Source organism: Lepisosteus oculatus, chromosome 4 (genome assembly GCF_040954835.1).
Source record: "Lepisosteus oculatus isolate fLepOcu1 chromosome 4, fLepOcu1.hap2, whole genome shotgun sequence".
Lineage (NCBI taxonomy): Eukaryota > Metazoa > Chordata > Actinopteri > Semionotiformes > Lepisosteidae > Lepisosteus > Lepisosteus oculatus.
In genome coordinates, this window is record NC_090699.1 from 21,312,108 (window position 1) to 21,325,695 (window position 13,588).

Consider the following 13,588-nt stretch of genomic DNA (forward strand, 5'->3'; position numbering starts at 1 on the left):
TATCCTGTAAAAATCATTTTGTGTTGCTAATAACCATTACCTCTGCTGCAATGCAACAAAGTAGTAACGTCAAGCCGTAGATTCGGCTTGGAAATGCGGCACAGTGGCACAGTGGTTAGCGGTGTTGTCTTTCAGGCCTGGGGCCCTAGGGTTCGATTCCAGATCTGGGGTGCAACCTGCAAGGAATTTGTCATTTCTCCTTGTGCTTCCATGGGTTTCTTCCAGCTGCTTTTGTTTTAGTCCCAGTGGGTCCAGAATAGCCTTCAGTACCTGGTCCACTGGAGGGACCATGGACCCGAGGATCAAACATGGGTACCTGCAAGGGACCTCTATGTGCCACAGATGATCTGAGCTTTCCACACTTAGTTTGCCTGAAGATCCCACCTGGTTCCCAGAGTGCACCCGTGAAGGGCGAGGGCTGGCCACCCTCATTTACCCCAGGAAACCATGAAATTCCCATGAAAGACTGCAGCTCTTCCGTGGATCTTAGGACTTGGGCCCTCCTCCTGCCAGGCAGATAGCCAATCGTCCAATTCATCTCTACCTATTTATTCCCAAGACACCACCCTGGAAACATACTCACGCTGAGCCCGGTGTGTCAGTCTGACCATGGATCATGGACCATGAAACTTTTCCACAAGTGCCTGCTTTACCTCCAGGTCCTGCCAAAGACTTCCCTTCTCAAACCTTCCAGACACTCAGTGTTTTTTTCAGCAGGGTTTAAGAAGCCATCTTGCCTTTTGCAGGACTCAGCCATTACTCTGCTTTGCTGTGACTTCAGCTGCCCTCAGCGAGCTCTGGCTGAGCCTCCTCTCTTATTCTCTGAAGTCACCCGAAGACTTATGAACTCATGCATTTGGGTTCCAGCCTCAAATCGTCCACAGCCATCTGCAGTATACAGCCACACCACAGCCTTTAATCTCCGGATTCCGCCTGTACACCTCCGCTGCTGTCTGTAATGCCTTGTGTCAGCGTAACAGGAGGGCTGTGTCAGGACCAAATGTAAAACATGCATCTAAAAACCCAGGTGGATATGAAGAGGAAATTTAATTACTAACTAAAAATAAGAGGCTTTTCTTCACATAGAAAGTTGGATTTGTCTGTAATACTGTGCATTACAGATGTCTATTTCCTCTGATCCTTTAAGGACAGGCTTGGGTATATAAACTACTGGTAATTAAAAAATCTAGATGCCCCCTCTCATTAAAAACCTTTATTATGTTAGCTTAATACAGAGTAACCAAAAACAGAGGGAAGGAAAAAGCATGGGTAAAAGGAAACTGGTTTGAGGAAAAAGAATAATTAGGTGAGGTTTGTTAATCCAAAAATTAATATAAATACAGATTTAAGAGGAACTCTAAAAATTAAGCTTGGCATTACTAATTTAATTTTTTGCTATTTATTTGCCTTATGTTAACATTGCTATCAATGTATTTTACATCACAGTTGCTCATACCTTTTATAAAAAGCACATGTATCCACATGTAATCATTGTTCTCTAAATTCACACACACATAAATCCAGAACTTTTTATAATGAATTACTTCTAAAAGCCTTTAACTTCATGAAGAACAATTCCACTCTATTACAGGTGAACATATACATATAAGTTTCATTAAATTTGTAAATATCACAGATGATTATATATGTATTTGTTTTACTACAATTTGGAACAAACAAACCAATTAAATAAAACAAAGTAAAAGAATGCAACAAAGTAAAAAAAATACAGTTTAATGTGGAATGCAATTAAATGTATATTTATTTCTTTAATTTGTGATCATGATCACATATGAGGTCTTACTGATAACTATATATTTTTCAGTTAGCCACTTAATCACTCTTACAGTACATATGCTCATGGCAAAATGTTGTTTTTGCTAATATCTCCAGGCACAACTTCTCCATTTCAGCACTTCATCATATGGCCTGACAAGCTTCAGTAAAACATTTAAATATTATTGTATAGCAACTGATAAAAGATAAATAAGACAATAAATAATTTTACTCAACATAAATACTGTAAATCAAAAACAAGGATAATACAGCCAGTGGAAATTTGGATAGTTGGAAAATTGTAAATATAAATACTTCACATTTACACATAGCATTTAAATTAAAATATAATCAGAAAAGCACCTGTTCTCTTTCTCCTTGCTGTTATCTAAATGTAATCTTTATAGAATACCATGTGACCACTTTCAGGTTGTGTATTTTAAATATCCCATATTTTACAATTATTCTCACTATGCAATTACTGTACAAGCTTGTGAAAATAAAAATGTATAAAATCTTAAAGCAGTTGGCAATATTTACATATGCATACATATTTTAAAAAATGTCATTAGGTTTGTCTGTTGTGTCTGTGTGCATGTATGTTGATATTGTTTGTATTTTATGATCCCTGAGTTAAGAACATCACAGTACACTGTGAATATTATTTGACACTACCAGGCACAGGAGTGATCATCACTTGTTTATCATTACTTTTAAACAAATCTTAGTGACAATATTGATTGTACATCCCTACTTCTATTGTGAGACAATACTGTATGTTAAGTAAACTTCATAATATGCCACTGAGAAAAGAAAGAAAATAAATATATCATTTTTTATTCTTGCTTGCTTATGGTACTATTGTTAAACTAAAACCAAAAACTCTATAGCACTATGTGAACTTAATTATTCTCAGAGTTAAATATCTGGAACAGACGGAATGTGATTACTATAACTCTCCGCTACCACTAATGCCACCGAACCCGGCAAAGGAAGCTGCTAACACCATGAAACATCAAATGGATTTGAAGAGACTTGGCTGCCATTGGTATAAAGTAACCCATAAATGGAATCATTCATTAAATGTGAGTCTGCCTTCTTCCTGATTCTTCCTGCTCTGCTTCCATCTTGTTCTGTTATAAATTAAATGTATTTAACTTTCGAGAAAAAAAAAGTCTGAAAGTGACATTTTAACTTCTTGCGGGACTGCTTGTTTTATATCTTGTCAGGACTTTTAACTGGTGGGAACTAAACCCAACACACACACACCAACAAAAGCCTGGTGAGATCTGGCACTCGCAGTCAGGCAACAGAAAAGTGCCTCTGGAGTCAAGAGAGGACAGCAGGAAGAAAGACGGCAGAAGCTCAACCTAGAGGACGAGGCCCGGTCTCTCGGCCAGCTTCAGAGCCTCGTGCATGCCTGCCGCCGAGAGCTTGCGGTTGATGTTTCTGTATCGGCACTGCAGCAGGTTCCGGTATGTGGTCCTCAGGTCCCTGTTGAAGAAGGCGTAGATGAAGGGGTTGATGAGCGAGTTGGCGTAGCCCAGCCACAGGAACGTCCTCTCCACCCACAGGGGGATGCAGCTGCACTCGATGCCGCAGATGAAGGGCCGCGCGGTGGAGAGCAGGAAGAAGGGCAGCCAGCACACGGTGAACGCCCCGACGATAATTCCCAGAGTGGTGGCGGCTTTCTGCTCCCTCTTGAAAATGGACATGTTCTTCCTGTCGCTCCTCAGGAGGCGGGAAAAATTGGTGCACTCCTCGGCCTCCCGGTGCAGCTTTAGGGCGCCGGAGACGCAGTCTATGGCGTCGTTCTCCTCGGCCCGCGGGAAGCCGGTAAACGTGTGCTTGGCCGCGCTCCGCTTGGCAGCTCTGTATATGCGGTAGTACATCATCAGCATGACCGACATGGGGATGTAGAACGCCACCGCGGTGGAGTAGATGGTGTAGCCGAAGTCCTGGCTGATCAGGCACACCTTGTTGTCGTTGACGTTCTGAGCCCAGCCGAACAAAGGCGGCAGGGTGATGGAGGCAGACAGGAGCCACACGGACAGGATCATCTTGGCCATACACCTTCCGTTTTGTCTAACAGGGTAGGTCAGGGGTCTGGTTATCCCGAGATACCTGAAAAGTAATTTCAGCACACAAAAAAAATTAAAAATCCAAATAACATTTTCTTCAGCTTTTTTTAGATTCTCCACTTCAGCATCATCCTAATTGGCTCTCTGTAAAATGATCTAGTCGCCTGCTGGCCTTGGGTGGAGTTCTGATATACCTTTTGATCACATATCCAGCAAGAGTCCCTGACAGGTGCTCAAAAAAGAGCAGATAACTTCTGTTCTATAGGAAATTTTGTTTGTAGAAGGAAATTAATTGCGTTACAAACATCTAAATTTCTTAATTTATCCAGGTTGCACACAGACCCGTGGTTGCCCCTAAGATTCTTGCCTACATTAAATGTCTAAAACAATTTATCAAAAAGAACCTTATTTGACTATCTAAAAGAAGACAACTGAGCTCCTTTCTCTTCTGTCACTAGAAGGCTTTTCAAGTCCAAGAGATAAGAAAGAGCAGATATGCCTTCATACACCTTATTTAAAAGTATGTCTGCAGAATGTGATTAAGACATTATTAGTCTCATTCTACTGATTACATAAACCAACCTGAGTAATCTGAATAACACTGGTGAACATTATAACTCAACCATGGACAGCTCCCCAATAAAAAGTTTGACCACAGAAGCCCTCTGCTGCTTTTCTACAATATGTATGTCTTTCTTTTGTATGAAACCGTTCTGTAGAATTCTGTTTTTTAATTCAACACTACCTACTACAGGGTTAAGATGCTATCTCCATATTACAATTACTCTACTAACATATATCAAAAGACTGCCATTATAGATAAGACACTGTTGTAGCAGTAGATAACAGGAAACTCTTGGACTAGAAGGGAGAAAGTGGTGTCTGTTATGGCTGAATATCACGAATGACGAAAGGTTCATAGCTACTGTATGTTAATTTTACAGTGATCAGGAGTGTCTTAATTTTGGTGCAGTTGTACTATTTAGTCTGAAAAGGTGATGAACAAATATAATAGTGTTTTTCACCCCATAAAACACTGTTATATGAGAAAATGTCAATAAAAATGGATGCTGGATCTCTTGAGTTACTTCTTAACAACTGCAATCAACGCAGTCGATGGATATTGTTCCTGTGCTTTTTTTCATTTATATGGAAACTTTTTATTCTACGTATCGTATGTATATATTATACAATTGGCTAAAGCACATGCAATACACCCATTGTAAGCAATTTACTTATCACCATAGGAGACCATTGATATTCCTGAATTTCAAACATGTTTAGCGTTTTATTTTATTTTATTGTACATTTTATCGCTATTGCGAATAAAGTCCGTTTTTTTTTCAAATTGTAAAAATTAACTGTTACAAAATAGCAGATTTTGTCCGTTTAATCCAAAGTACATCAAAACGAAGAATTAAACCGAGAGTTTTCTGTATTAACAGGTGAAGATTTCCATAATTCGTTTTTGAAACCGTGATAATTTATCCCTTCGGTTTGTGAGTGCTTGCAGACGATTTACGGCTATTGTCAATAAATATTTTTTATCAAATCTTTCTTCTAATCTGAGTAGGTGGAAAAATAACTTTTTAGTAGCTTTTTAGTGGTATTTTCCCGATTTAATTATAAATCAAACACAGGGAGAAACAAGGTACACGAAACACAGCAGTGAAATACCACATTTGTAACCATTTAGTATGGATGATATACGGTACCATTAAATTACCTTCATCTATAGTAATCATCCAATATATACTTCTTTCTCCGTATTGCAAAAACGGTGTGCCAGTTCAGATTATATAAAACTTTCGACTTTGGACGCTGAATTTGACATGCACAGATAATTGTTAAACTCGGTTAAAAATGTGCAGTGTTAACAAGCAAAGGTGTGCCTAGACCAGGGTCAGAATGCAAAAGAAGCTTGCTAAAGAGCAAATAAAGAGTCGGTTGGTACACTATAGATAGCGTAATACAGTAGTAAAGGGTGTATAAAGGACAAAGGCGTTTAATTCCTTGATAGAACTTGAGTCTATTTGCTACCCTTATCGACTTACCTGTCTATGCTAATCACACACAGCGTCATGATGGAAGCCGTGCAACACATCACATCCATCGCAATGAAGACGTTACAGAAGACCTGTCCAAAAATCCACTGCCCTCCGATAAGGTCAGTGACACTGACAAAGGGCATCACAGCCAGAGCCACCGACAGGTCCGCCAGCGCCAGAGAAACTATTAAGTAATTTGAGGGTTGTCTCAGCTTTTTCACAAAACACACGGATATGACCACCAGCAAGTTCCCAGAAATGGTAAGCAGAGTTAGCATGGTAAGGATTCCGCCAATAACCACTTTCTCGACGTTGCCGTAGTTGAGAATCTGTTCCCCGCATTGTGTGCCGTTCTCTGTGGAGAGACTGGAAGTTGGTGCTGGGGTGGGTGTTGCTTTCTGTACAACCTTTTGCAGATGTGAATTCAGTTCCTCAGAAATCATTCTGGTGGTGCTGAGGACCCGTGGTGTCTCTTCAATCACGTAGGATCTGATATTAGCGTAAATAAAACTAGTGTTGATGTCCATAACCATAGTGGCCACCGCTGTCCATGAAGCCAGGCTAGTGCTGCCCGCAGAACCTACTGGTGTGCAGCTGGTCCACTTGTTCAGCATTGGCGGGGTTGTCGCTCCTCAGCCGGACTAATGAACAACATTTAACAAGACGAGCAAGTGATGTGGAGGACATTGCGCTGCTTGAACAATCCTCAGGAGCCAGATAAAAACCAAAGCAATTCACTCCGGAGCTGGAGAAAGGCAGTTGCAGTTCTCTGAGTTTGTACAAGCTCTTCAATCCGGAGATCGCCAAAATGACTGCTCCTTAAAACTCGGGGAGCTGTCATTTACTGGCGGGGTCGCTCTTTCCTTTAAGGCAGAAAATGACGTCATGCTAATAATCAGAGGAACCGCCAGGCTGGAAGTGAAGCACAAGAAGTTCATCAAAATAGACGTGCGACAAAACGTGTGATTGTCCGTATACTCTTAAACTTTTCCCGCAGTTAGCATGTTTTTTTTTTCTGACTACACCTCCACTTATGCCGTCACATTAATGAGCAAGGATGACTTAAAAATACACACTGACCTTCCTTTGTTGATTTCCTTTAGATCGAATTAAGTCGGGTTTACAAAATATGTACAGGATGCAGTGTGTAGGCTAGATTTCGGCCCAAGTCTGTATAATAAACCAGACCAATTATAAAATCAGTGCCAAAAAATACAATCCTGGTTTCATGGCTATGCTAATTTCACAATAATCAGGAGTGTCTTAATCTTGGTTCAATTGTAATATTTACAGTTTTACAAGATGATGGACACAAAAAAATAGAGAGTAGAAAGTAAATTCTGGAACATTGCAGTACACCGCAATGCTGCCTCCCTGCTCTTGAGTCCTGAGCTTAATTTCGGACTCTTGGTCCTTCTGTGTGGAGGTTCCATGTTCTTCCTTGATGTTGATGTAGGTTTTCCTCCGGGTGCCACCTTCCACAGATACGCTGCCTAAGTTATCTGGTGTCTCTTTGGGTGCGTGTGTTCTGGGGCAGTCCGACCCTAGGGCCCAGTGTCTACAGGGTTGGGCTCCGGCTCAACGTGACTCTCCGGAGGATGACACCGGTACAGGTAACATAAGTGGAAATCCCTCTACATCACGAAGAAACACTATAACACCAAATCAGTTTTCAGATTAAAAACCACTGACAAATGTCACGCGTAAAATCATGTATGAATGCGAAACTATGAATCCTTAAAATAAGAATAAATAAAGGAAACACTAAACTAACCGCAGTGCTGTATTCATTTCAGTCTACCCCCTCCCTCACTGTTACATTTCCACATATACGTTTGTTTTTCTCATTAGAACGCTATTTTTCAGAGAAAATTGAGTTCCGATTTTAAAAGGTGTTTTTTTATCAAAATGTGATACAGTCAACAATGAAACGAGAGTGAAACGTTTGGCAAGTGTATAATTTAATCATAAACATTTCATTATTGTAAACGATTTCATACCGTGATCTGATCTTTAAGCGTGCGGTAAGAAACAAACCCAGATCGTTAATCTGGTTCACTTTGTGATACTTTGGTGCCATCTGCTGAACATGATGTTCACCAGCTACATAAAGGAGATTTTATCAACTTGGAGACCCATTGGAGAATAGTCCCAATTGTCCCGTATACAACCCATTTGAAGACGTCATTTGTATGTTTTTTAAAACATTTTTGTAGGTTATGATAGGACTTGCTGTTATTTTCAGGTAACGTATGAATTACTTTAGATCTTTATTCGCATTTTTAGTTGAATTTCTGTTTCGAAATGCAGTGAAATATTTCAATCTATAATGAAATTTTGCAAAACAGCTCGAAGATTTGTGCAGCTAAACATGATAGACAGCAGCTGTACCTTTAGATGTATAAATATTGAAAAATCGATTTCTTCTTTACTGCATTACAGGAAGGGTTAGATCAGTGGTTTCATAGCCCCAGTCCTCGGGCAGTGCTGGAGGGGTTACTGGTTTTCATTGCAGCCGAGTTTTATATTTCTGGTGTATTTTATATACAATATTCACTATATTTTAAACTTATATAGTGCTTTTCTGGACACTTCACTCAAAGTGCTTTAAAGGTAATGGGGACTCGACTCCACCACTACCAATGTGGAGCAACCACTGTGATGCTGGGATGGCAGCCATAGTACACTCACTACACATCAGCTATCGGTGGGGAGGAGAACAGAGTGATGTAGCCAGTTCACAGATGGGGATTATTGGAGGCCATGCTTGAGAAAGGCTAATGGGAAATTTGGCCAGGACAATGGGGTAACACATTTACTCTTTTCCAGAAACGCCCTGGGATTTTTTAATGAAAAGAGAGAGTCAGTACTTCAGATTTACATCTCATCCAAGGAATGGTGCCTTTTTACATTGTAGTGTCCCCATCATTATAACAGGGCATTAGTATCACACAGACCGCAGGGTGAGCTCCCCCCACTAACACCTCTTCCAGCAGCAACCTTAGTTTTTCCCAGGAGGTCTCCCATCCAGGTACTGGCCAGGCCCACCTGCTTAGCTTCAGTGGGTTGCCAGCTGTGAGTTGCACCCTGATATAGCTGCTGGCTGTATGGCTATAACTGAACACTTAATTTGTCTTCTTACTTGTTTGAACTGTTAACTTGTTTTTTTATTGTTTTGAATGTAAACAAATTTCTGACACTATTTCAAGGCCACTATTTCCAACAACGTCAGCATATAGAACATTACGCAGGCTCTCCTCGATTTGCTTGCCGTTATTTCTAACTAAACAGCTCTTAATAGTTGATCAATTAATGATTAACAGAGACAGGTGGGAATGACACTGTATCAGACACGCCCAGAGTGATGGGCTTTTCCTTCTGCAGAGGTCATATTGTTTGAATTTCTGGCAACAAATATCAATGAGGGCAGTTCTGAGCACCAGAAACCGGAACAGGATTAATAGAAAACAGTCACGAATCCCGTTTGATGTTTGAAGAACTGAAAACAAATATACAAATAGGCCCCATATATTGTAGGAATATGAAGTCAATTAGCCTGTGCGCAAGAAGTCGACTGGAGCAAAATCCAGGAGACACAGTGTTCCTCCACAGCCCAGTGTGGAAATCTCTGGCGTACGCAACCAGCCTGGTCTATCCGTGCAAATGCCACACAGTATTATCATTATACTAATCACATCAGCATTTCAAAGTAATAGGGGCTGAAAAGACAGCACACAGAGGCTTTGGCGTGGTTCTAAGAACAATGAGCTTGCAGATAGACGGGGGGGTTAGATGCTCCTATTTAAAAGTTTTAGGATCTTTTCCGCAATCTGCCTTTTTTCTCTGACCATCCTGATTGATGGCGATTTTTTAGTTATAAGCTTATTTGCCCTATCTTGGAGCCGCTCGCGAACTATTTCATTTCATCCGCTGTTACATTAAGGAAAACCTCAGTTCGAATTATTTGAGCGAACCTTTTTAAATAAACCTACGCACGTGATGCCACCATGATCTTGTTACGAAACGTAACCATACAGTATTGTATAAGTAACCTTGCCTCTCAACCTACAGATGGCAGTACAGTTAAAGGTTCACGTGGTGGGTTTTACATGACTAGGCGGCAGCCGTAATGGCTTCAGTGGCTTTAATCCAGGGCGCGAGCAGAGGAATCGGTCTAGAGTTTTGCAGATATATTTTGGCGAAAAAAAGTCCAGCGTTGGTGGTCGCGACATGCAGAAACCCAGAGGCTGCGGCCGGCTTGAGGGATTTAACAGGGCAGTATCCTGGAAAAATTAAAGTGCTGAAGGTAGACGTGACGCGAGAAAAAGACATACAAGACGCTGCAGAAATAGTTAAAAGCGAATTTGGAAAACTGGACCTTCTCGTTAACTCTTCAGCGATGCTGCATCCGTCTGGAAAAGGCGAAACAAGCCTCAGGGACGTCTCTTCTCAGGTACGACAGATCTTTAATAGCATACGTTTTTTTTTCGTAAAGGCGGTGCTTTCAAAAAGTTAGCTGCAGGGTTTTTGACCAATACACATCTCACCGATCGAGGTCTATCAGACACAAATGCTAGGCATCGCTCAAACGTGTTGAAGAAGTTGGGATTTTAGAGGGAAACCATCAAACCCCACGTTTCATTCACTTACCGGTTACTGGTGGATCCAACAGGCTTGAAAAGTGTTATTACTAACTATAATGTGCAGTTTCTAAGTTATCCTTTCTAAATGTCTGGCACACCCTTGACTTCTATAAATCATTAATGTATTAGACACCCATGAGGTTAATCTGTTACAGTATATGCCAAAGGCTGATAACTGATTTATCACACCAATCATTTTCCCCTCCCTGTGTTGAAGGGTCTGGTTGCCACTCTGACTACAAACACGGTGGGGCCCCTGGTGATGGCAAAGCATTTCAGCCCTTTGCTGCTGAAAGGGAATGGAGGGTTTGGCCACCAGCCAAAGGATTCATCCAAGCATCACAGTGCTATCCTGGTGAACATGACGGCGAAAGTTGGATCCATTGGCGACAATGGTATGGAAAACTGGAATAGGGCTCTGGCTGCCGGTTCAGGAATGGACCAGCTGTCTGTGTGTTCTTCAGTAATAGCCCTACCTCAGGCACACCACAGTTCTTGACATTTACATTCACTCACAGTCCCATTCCCCACTCTTGCTGACCTTGAACAAATTAGTGCTGTTAAATAAAAGTTTAAACTGATTTCACAAGCTGCACTGAATGTGGCTCAGAAAATGGTAAAATGACCGTGTAGTTCTTTTCTTCGAACTTTTTATTCAACTGATTAGGTGAAAGGTTTTGTAGTATCTGTATTGGAGGAATTTTAAGAAAAGGTACTTCACCCAATTGCTAACCTTATGTCTTTTGGTTCATAGGCTTAGGAGGGTGGTATAGTTACAGGATGTCCAAATCTGCCTTGAACATGGCTACAAAGAATCTTTCCATCGAGCTAGGCCGAGGAAGGCCGAAGGTCGTGTGTGTCTGCTTACACCCTGGAACCGTCAACACGGATCTCTCAAGGCCTTACCACAAGAATGTGCCCAAGGACAGACTCTTTTCCCCAGACCATTCGGTCCAGTGCCTCATGAATATCATAGACAACCTCACTTGGGAGAAAACTGGAAAGGCCTATTCCTGGGATGGATCTGAATTACCTTGGTGACATTGTGGGGACAAATATACAGAAATAAAGATGTGTGACAGACATTTTTTAGTCGGTAACACATCTTTAGTCCTTTAGCTGTAAATATCTGTATGTTCCAGCTGTTGTAATATTTCATATTTCATTATTTTCATATTATTTCAAGAAATGCAAGTCTTAATTGATTCTATTGGTTGAAACATTAGTATGAGAGAACTGGATTTTACAAAGTTTTTTTTTTACTGCACTCTAACCTCAAGAACTGGGAATATTGTAGTTTTGCAGAAGTAACAGTTGACTGCATAGAGGTACAATTAATAAAGGGTCCCAGTAGTATTTAACTTGGTAGTGCAGGGCAGTGCCATGGCGTGACATTTAATACAGCTGCCTCACGTCTTCAGTCTGGGTTGGACGCCAGTCTAGGGTGTCCTCTGTGTGGACTTTGAAAGTTCTCCCATCAGCTTTGCTTGAGTTTTCCTCCCACCTTCCGAATGACATGACAGCTAGGTGAATTGCTGTCTCTAAATTGTTTCAATGTGTGCGTTCCTGCAGTAGACTACTGGCCCTTGCTAAGCAGAATCACATTCTCTACCTCACGTCTGCTGAGTTAGGCTCCAGCTTTCCCTCCTGCAGATGAAGCAGCTGTGAGTGATGGATGTTGTTGCTGTATTAAGAAATTTGATGGCATAAGAACATTGCGTTCAACATAATCTTTTCTAAACAGGTGTAACCAGATAAGAAGATCAAAAGGCGTGATGTGAGAAATTTTGTTCATTCAAATTTATACTTGCAAATCAATGTGAGAGAAAAGAACTGTTATATTGTAGCTTCTACTCAGTTTTTGTGGAAGTCAAAATATTTCATTTTGAGATCATTTTTTTAAAAGTTCAGTCAGGCTTTATCTGCTTTATTGTAGTTATTATAATGCAGTCCACTGTTGCCATGTTTATTTTATGTTAATCAGCAAGGCAAAATCTTCAAAATACATTAATACCCTGTTACCCGTTATCATCTGGCATAAATGTCAAGTTAACAGTGTTCTTGTAAAACAAATTTTAGAGCCAGCTATTCATGACAACCTTTAATGTTGATTTCTAGTGCCTTATTTCTCACCGTTGTAGAGCTAATCAATGTTTTGAAAGAATATATACTGTACTTACGTTGCTCAAGAAACAGACTGTAGGGGGAGCAAATCTTAAGCAAATGTAATGATCTTAAATATTGATTATGAAATATTGTAAAAGGACATACAGTAATAAAAACTTATCACAATAATCACAGAGATTGAACTGTGTCTGGTCTGAATATCAAAATGTCTTCAGCATATACTGCCAATAGTGTTTTCACTGTATTGGACTTCCCACTGAAAGAGTTATAAGCAATTTGAGGTAAAGGTGAATTTAACATCAATGAGGGTACATTTGTACGGGCTGTACTGTATATTTAGTTTGACATTTATCTTTCAATGGCTCTGCTCTCCCTTTTTTAAATAAGTTATATTTTTCTAATTGAATATACACAACACAGGATGCTAGATTACTTTTTTTTTCTCAAGAAAACAAATATTGAATTGACCCTTAACTAAGTGAAGTTCTCAACTGAAGTCTGGGCTGGATAACGACTGCCAAACCAGTCTCAAGCAACTGTTTTAAATCACAATCATTACTGACTTTACTTTATACTCTATAACTCTTGCACACAACTCTTCTCATATTTTGTGGTTTTCAATACATGGAATGTGCTCCAATTAACAAGCAGGAAAGCAAAAATAAGACAGATAAAGAGAAATACGCTACTTGTTTTTCATTCTTCTCCCACATTCTCGTCACTTTTTTTATCATGTTCATTCTATACTCTATAGACTGTGCCTAAAACAACAACCAGAGAAACAAAACAAGATAGAATGAAAGAGTCTGGGATGGATAATGACAGACAAGCCAATCTCACCCAACTGTTTTAAATCACAATAATTACCGACTTCACTCTATATAACTCTTGTACACACCTTTTCTCATGTTTT

General features: G+C 40.2%; 2 protein-coding genes across 2 annotated transcripts; one reads left to right on the forward strand and one right to left on the reverse strand.

Moving 5' to 3' along the window:
- Positions 1–1,744: 1,744 nt before the first annotated feature.
- LOC102689092 (5-hydroxytryptamine receptor 7) lies at positions 1,745–10,597 on the reverse strand. The gene is made up of 3 exons (XM_006643183.3): positions 10,556–10,597; positions 5,912–6,817; positions 1,745–3,900 (listed from the first exon to the last, which is right to left on the reverse strand). The coding sequence occupies exons 2-3, from the start codon at positions 6,517–6,519 to the stop codon at positions 3,147–3,149; spliced, it is 1,362 nt and encodes a 453-aa protein (XP_006643246.1). The 5' UTR covers positions 6,520–6,817; positions 10,556–10,597; the 3' UTR covers positions 1,745–3,146.
- LOC102688490 (C-signal) lies at positions 9,916–12,850 on the forward strand. Its single transcript, XM_006643180.3, has 3 exons — positions 9,916–10,358; positions 10,766–10,943; positions 11,303–12,850. The coding sequence occupies exons 1-3, from the start codon at positions 10,035–10,037 to the stop codon at positions 11,587–11,589; spliced, it is 789 nt and encodes a 262-aa protein (XP_006643243.1). The 5' UTR covers positions 9,916–10,034; the 3' UTR covers positions 11,590–12,850.
- Positions 12,851–13,588: the final 738 nt, after the last annotated feature.

Bases quoted from the DNA above. Each gene is read 5' to 3' on its own strand.
- LOC102688490 (XM_006643180.3), top strand. From the start codon at position 10,035: ATGGCTTCAGTGGCTTTAATCCAGGGCGCGAGCAGAGGAATCGGTCTA. The intron at 10,359-10,765 runs GTACGACAGATC...CCTGTGTTGAAG, and splicing joins TCAGGGACGTCTCTTCTCAG to GGTCTGGTTGCCACTCTGAC. The intron at 10,944-11,302 runs GTATGGAAAACT...TTTGGTTCATAG, and splicing joins TGGATCCATTGGCGACAATG to GCTTAGGAGGGTGGTATAGT.
- LOC102689092 (XM_006643183.3), bottom strand. From the start codon at position 6,519: ATGCTGAACAAGTGGACCAGCTGCACACCAGTAGGTTCTGCGGGCAGC. The intron at 3,901-5,911 runs GTAAGTCGATAA...ATTACTTTTCAG, and splicing joins TGTGTGATTAGCATAGACAG to GTATCTCGGGATAACCAGAC.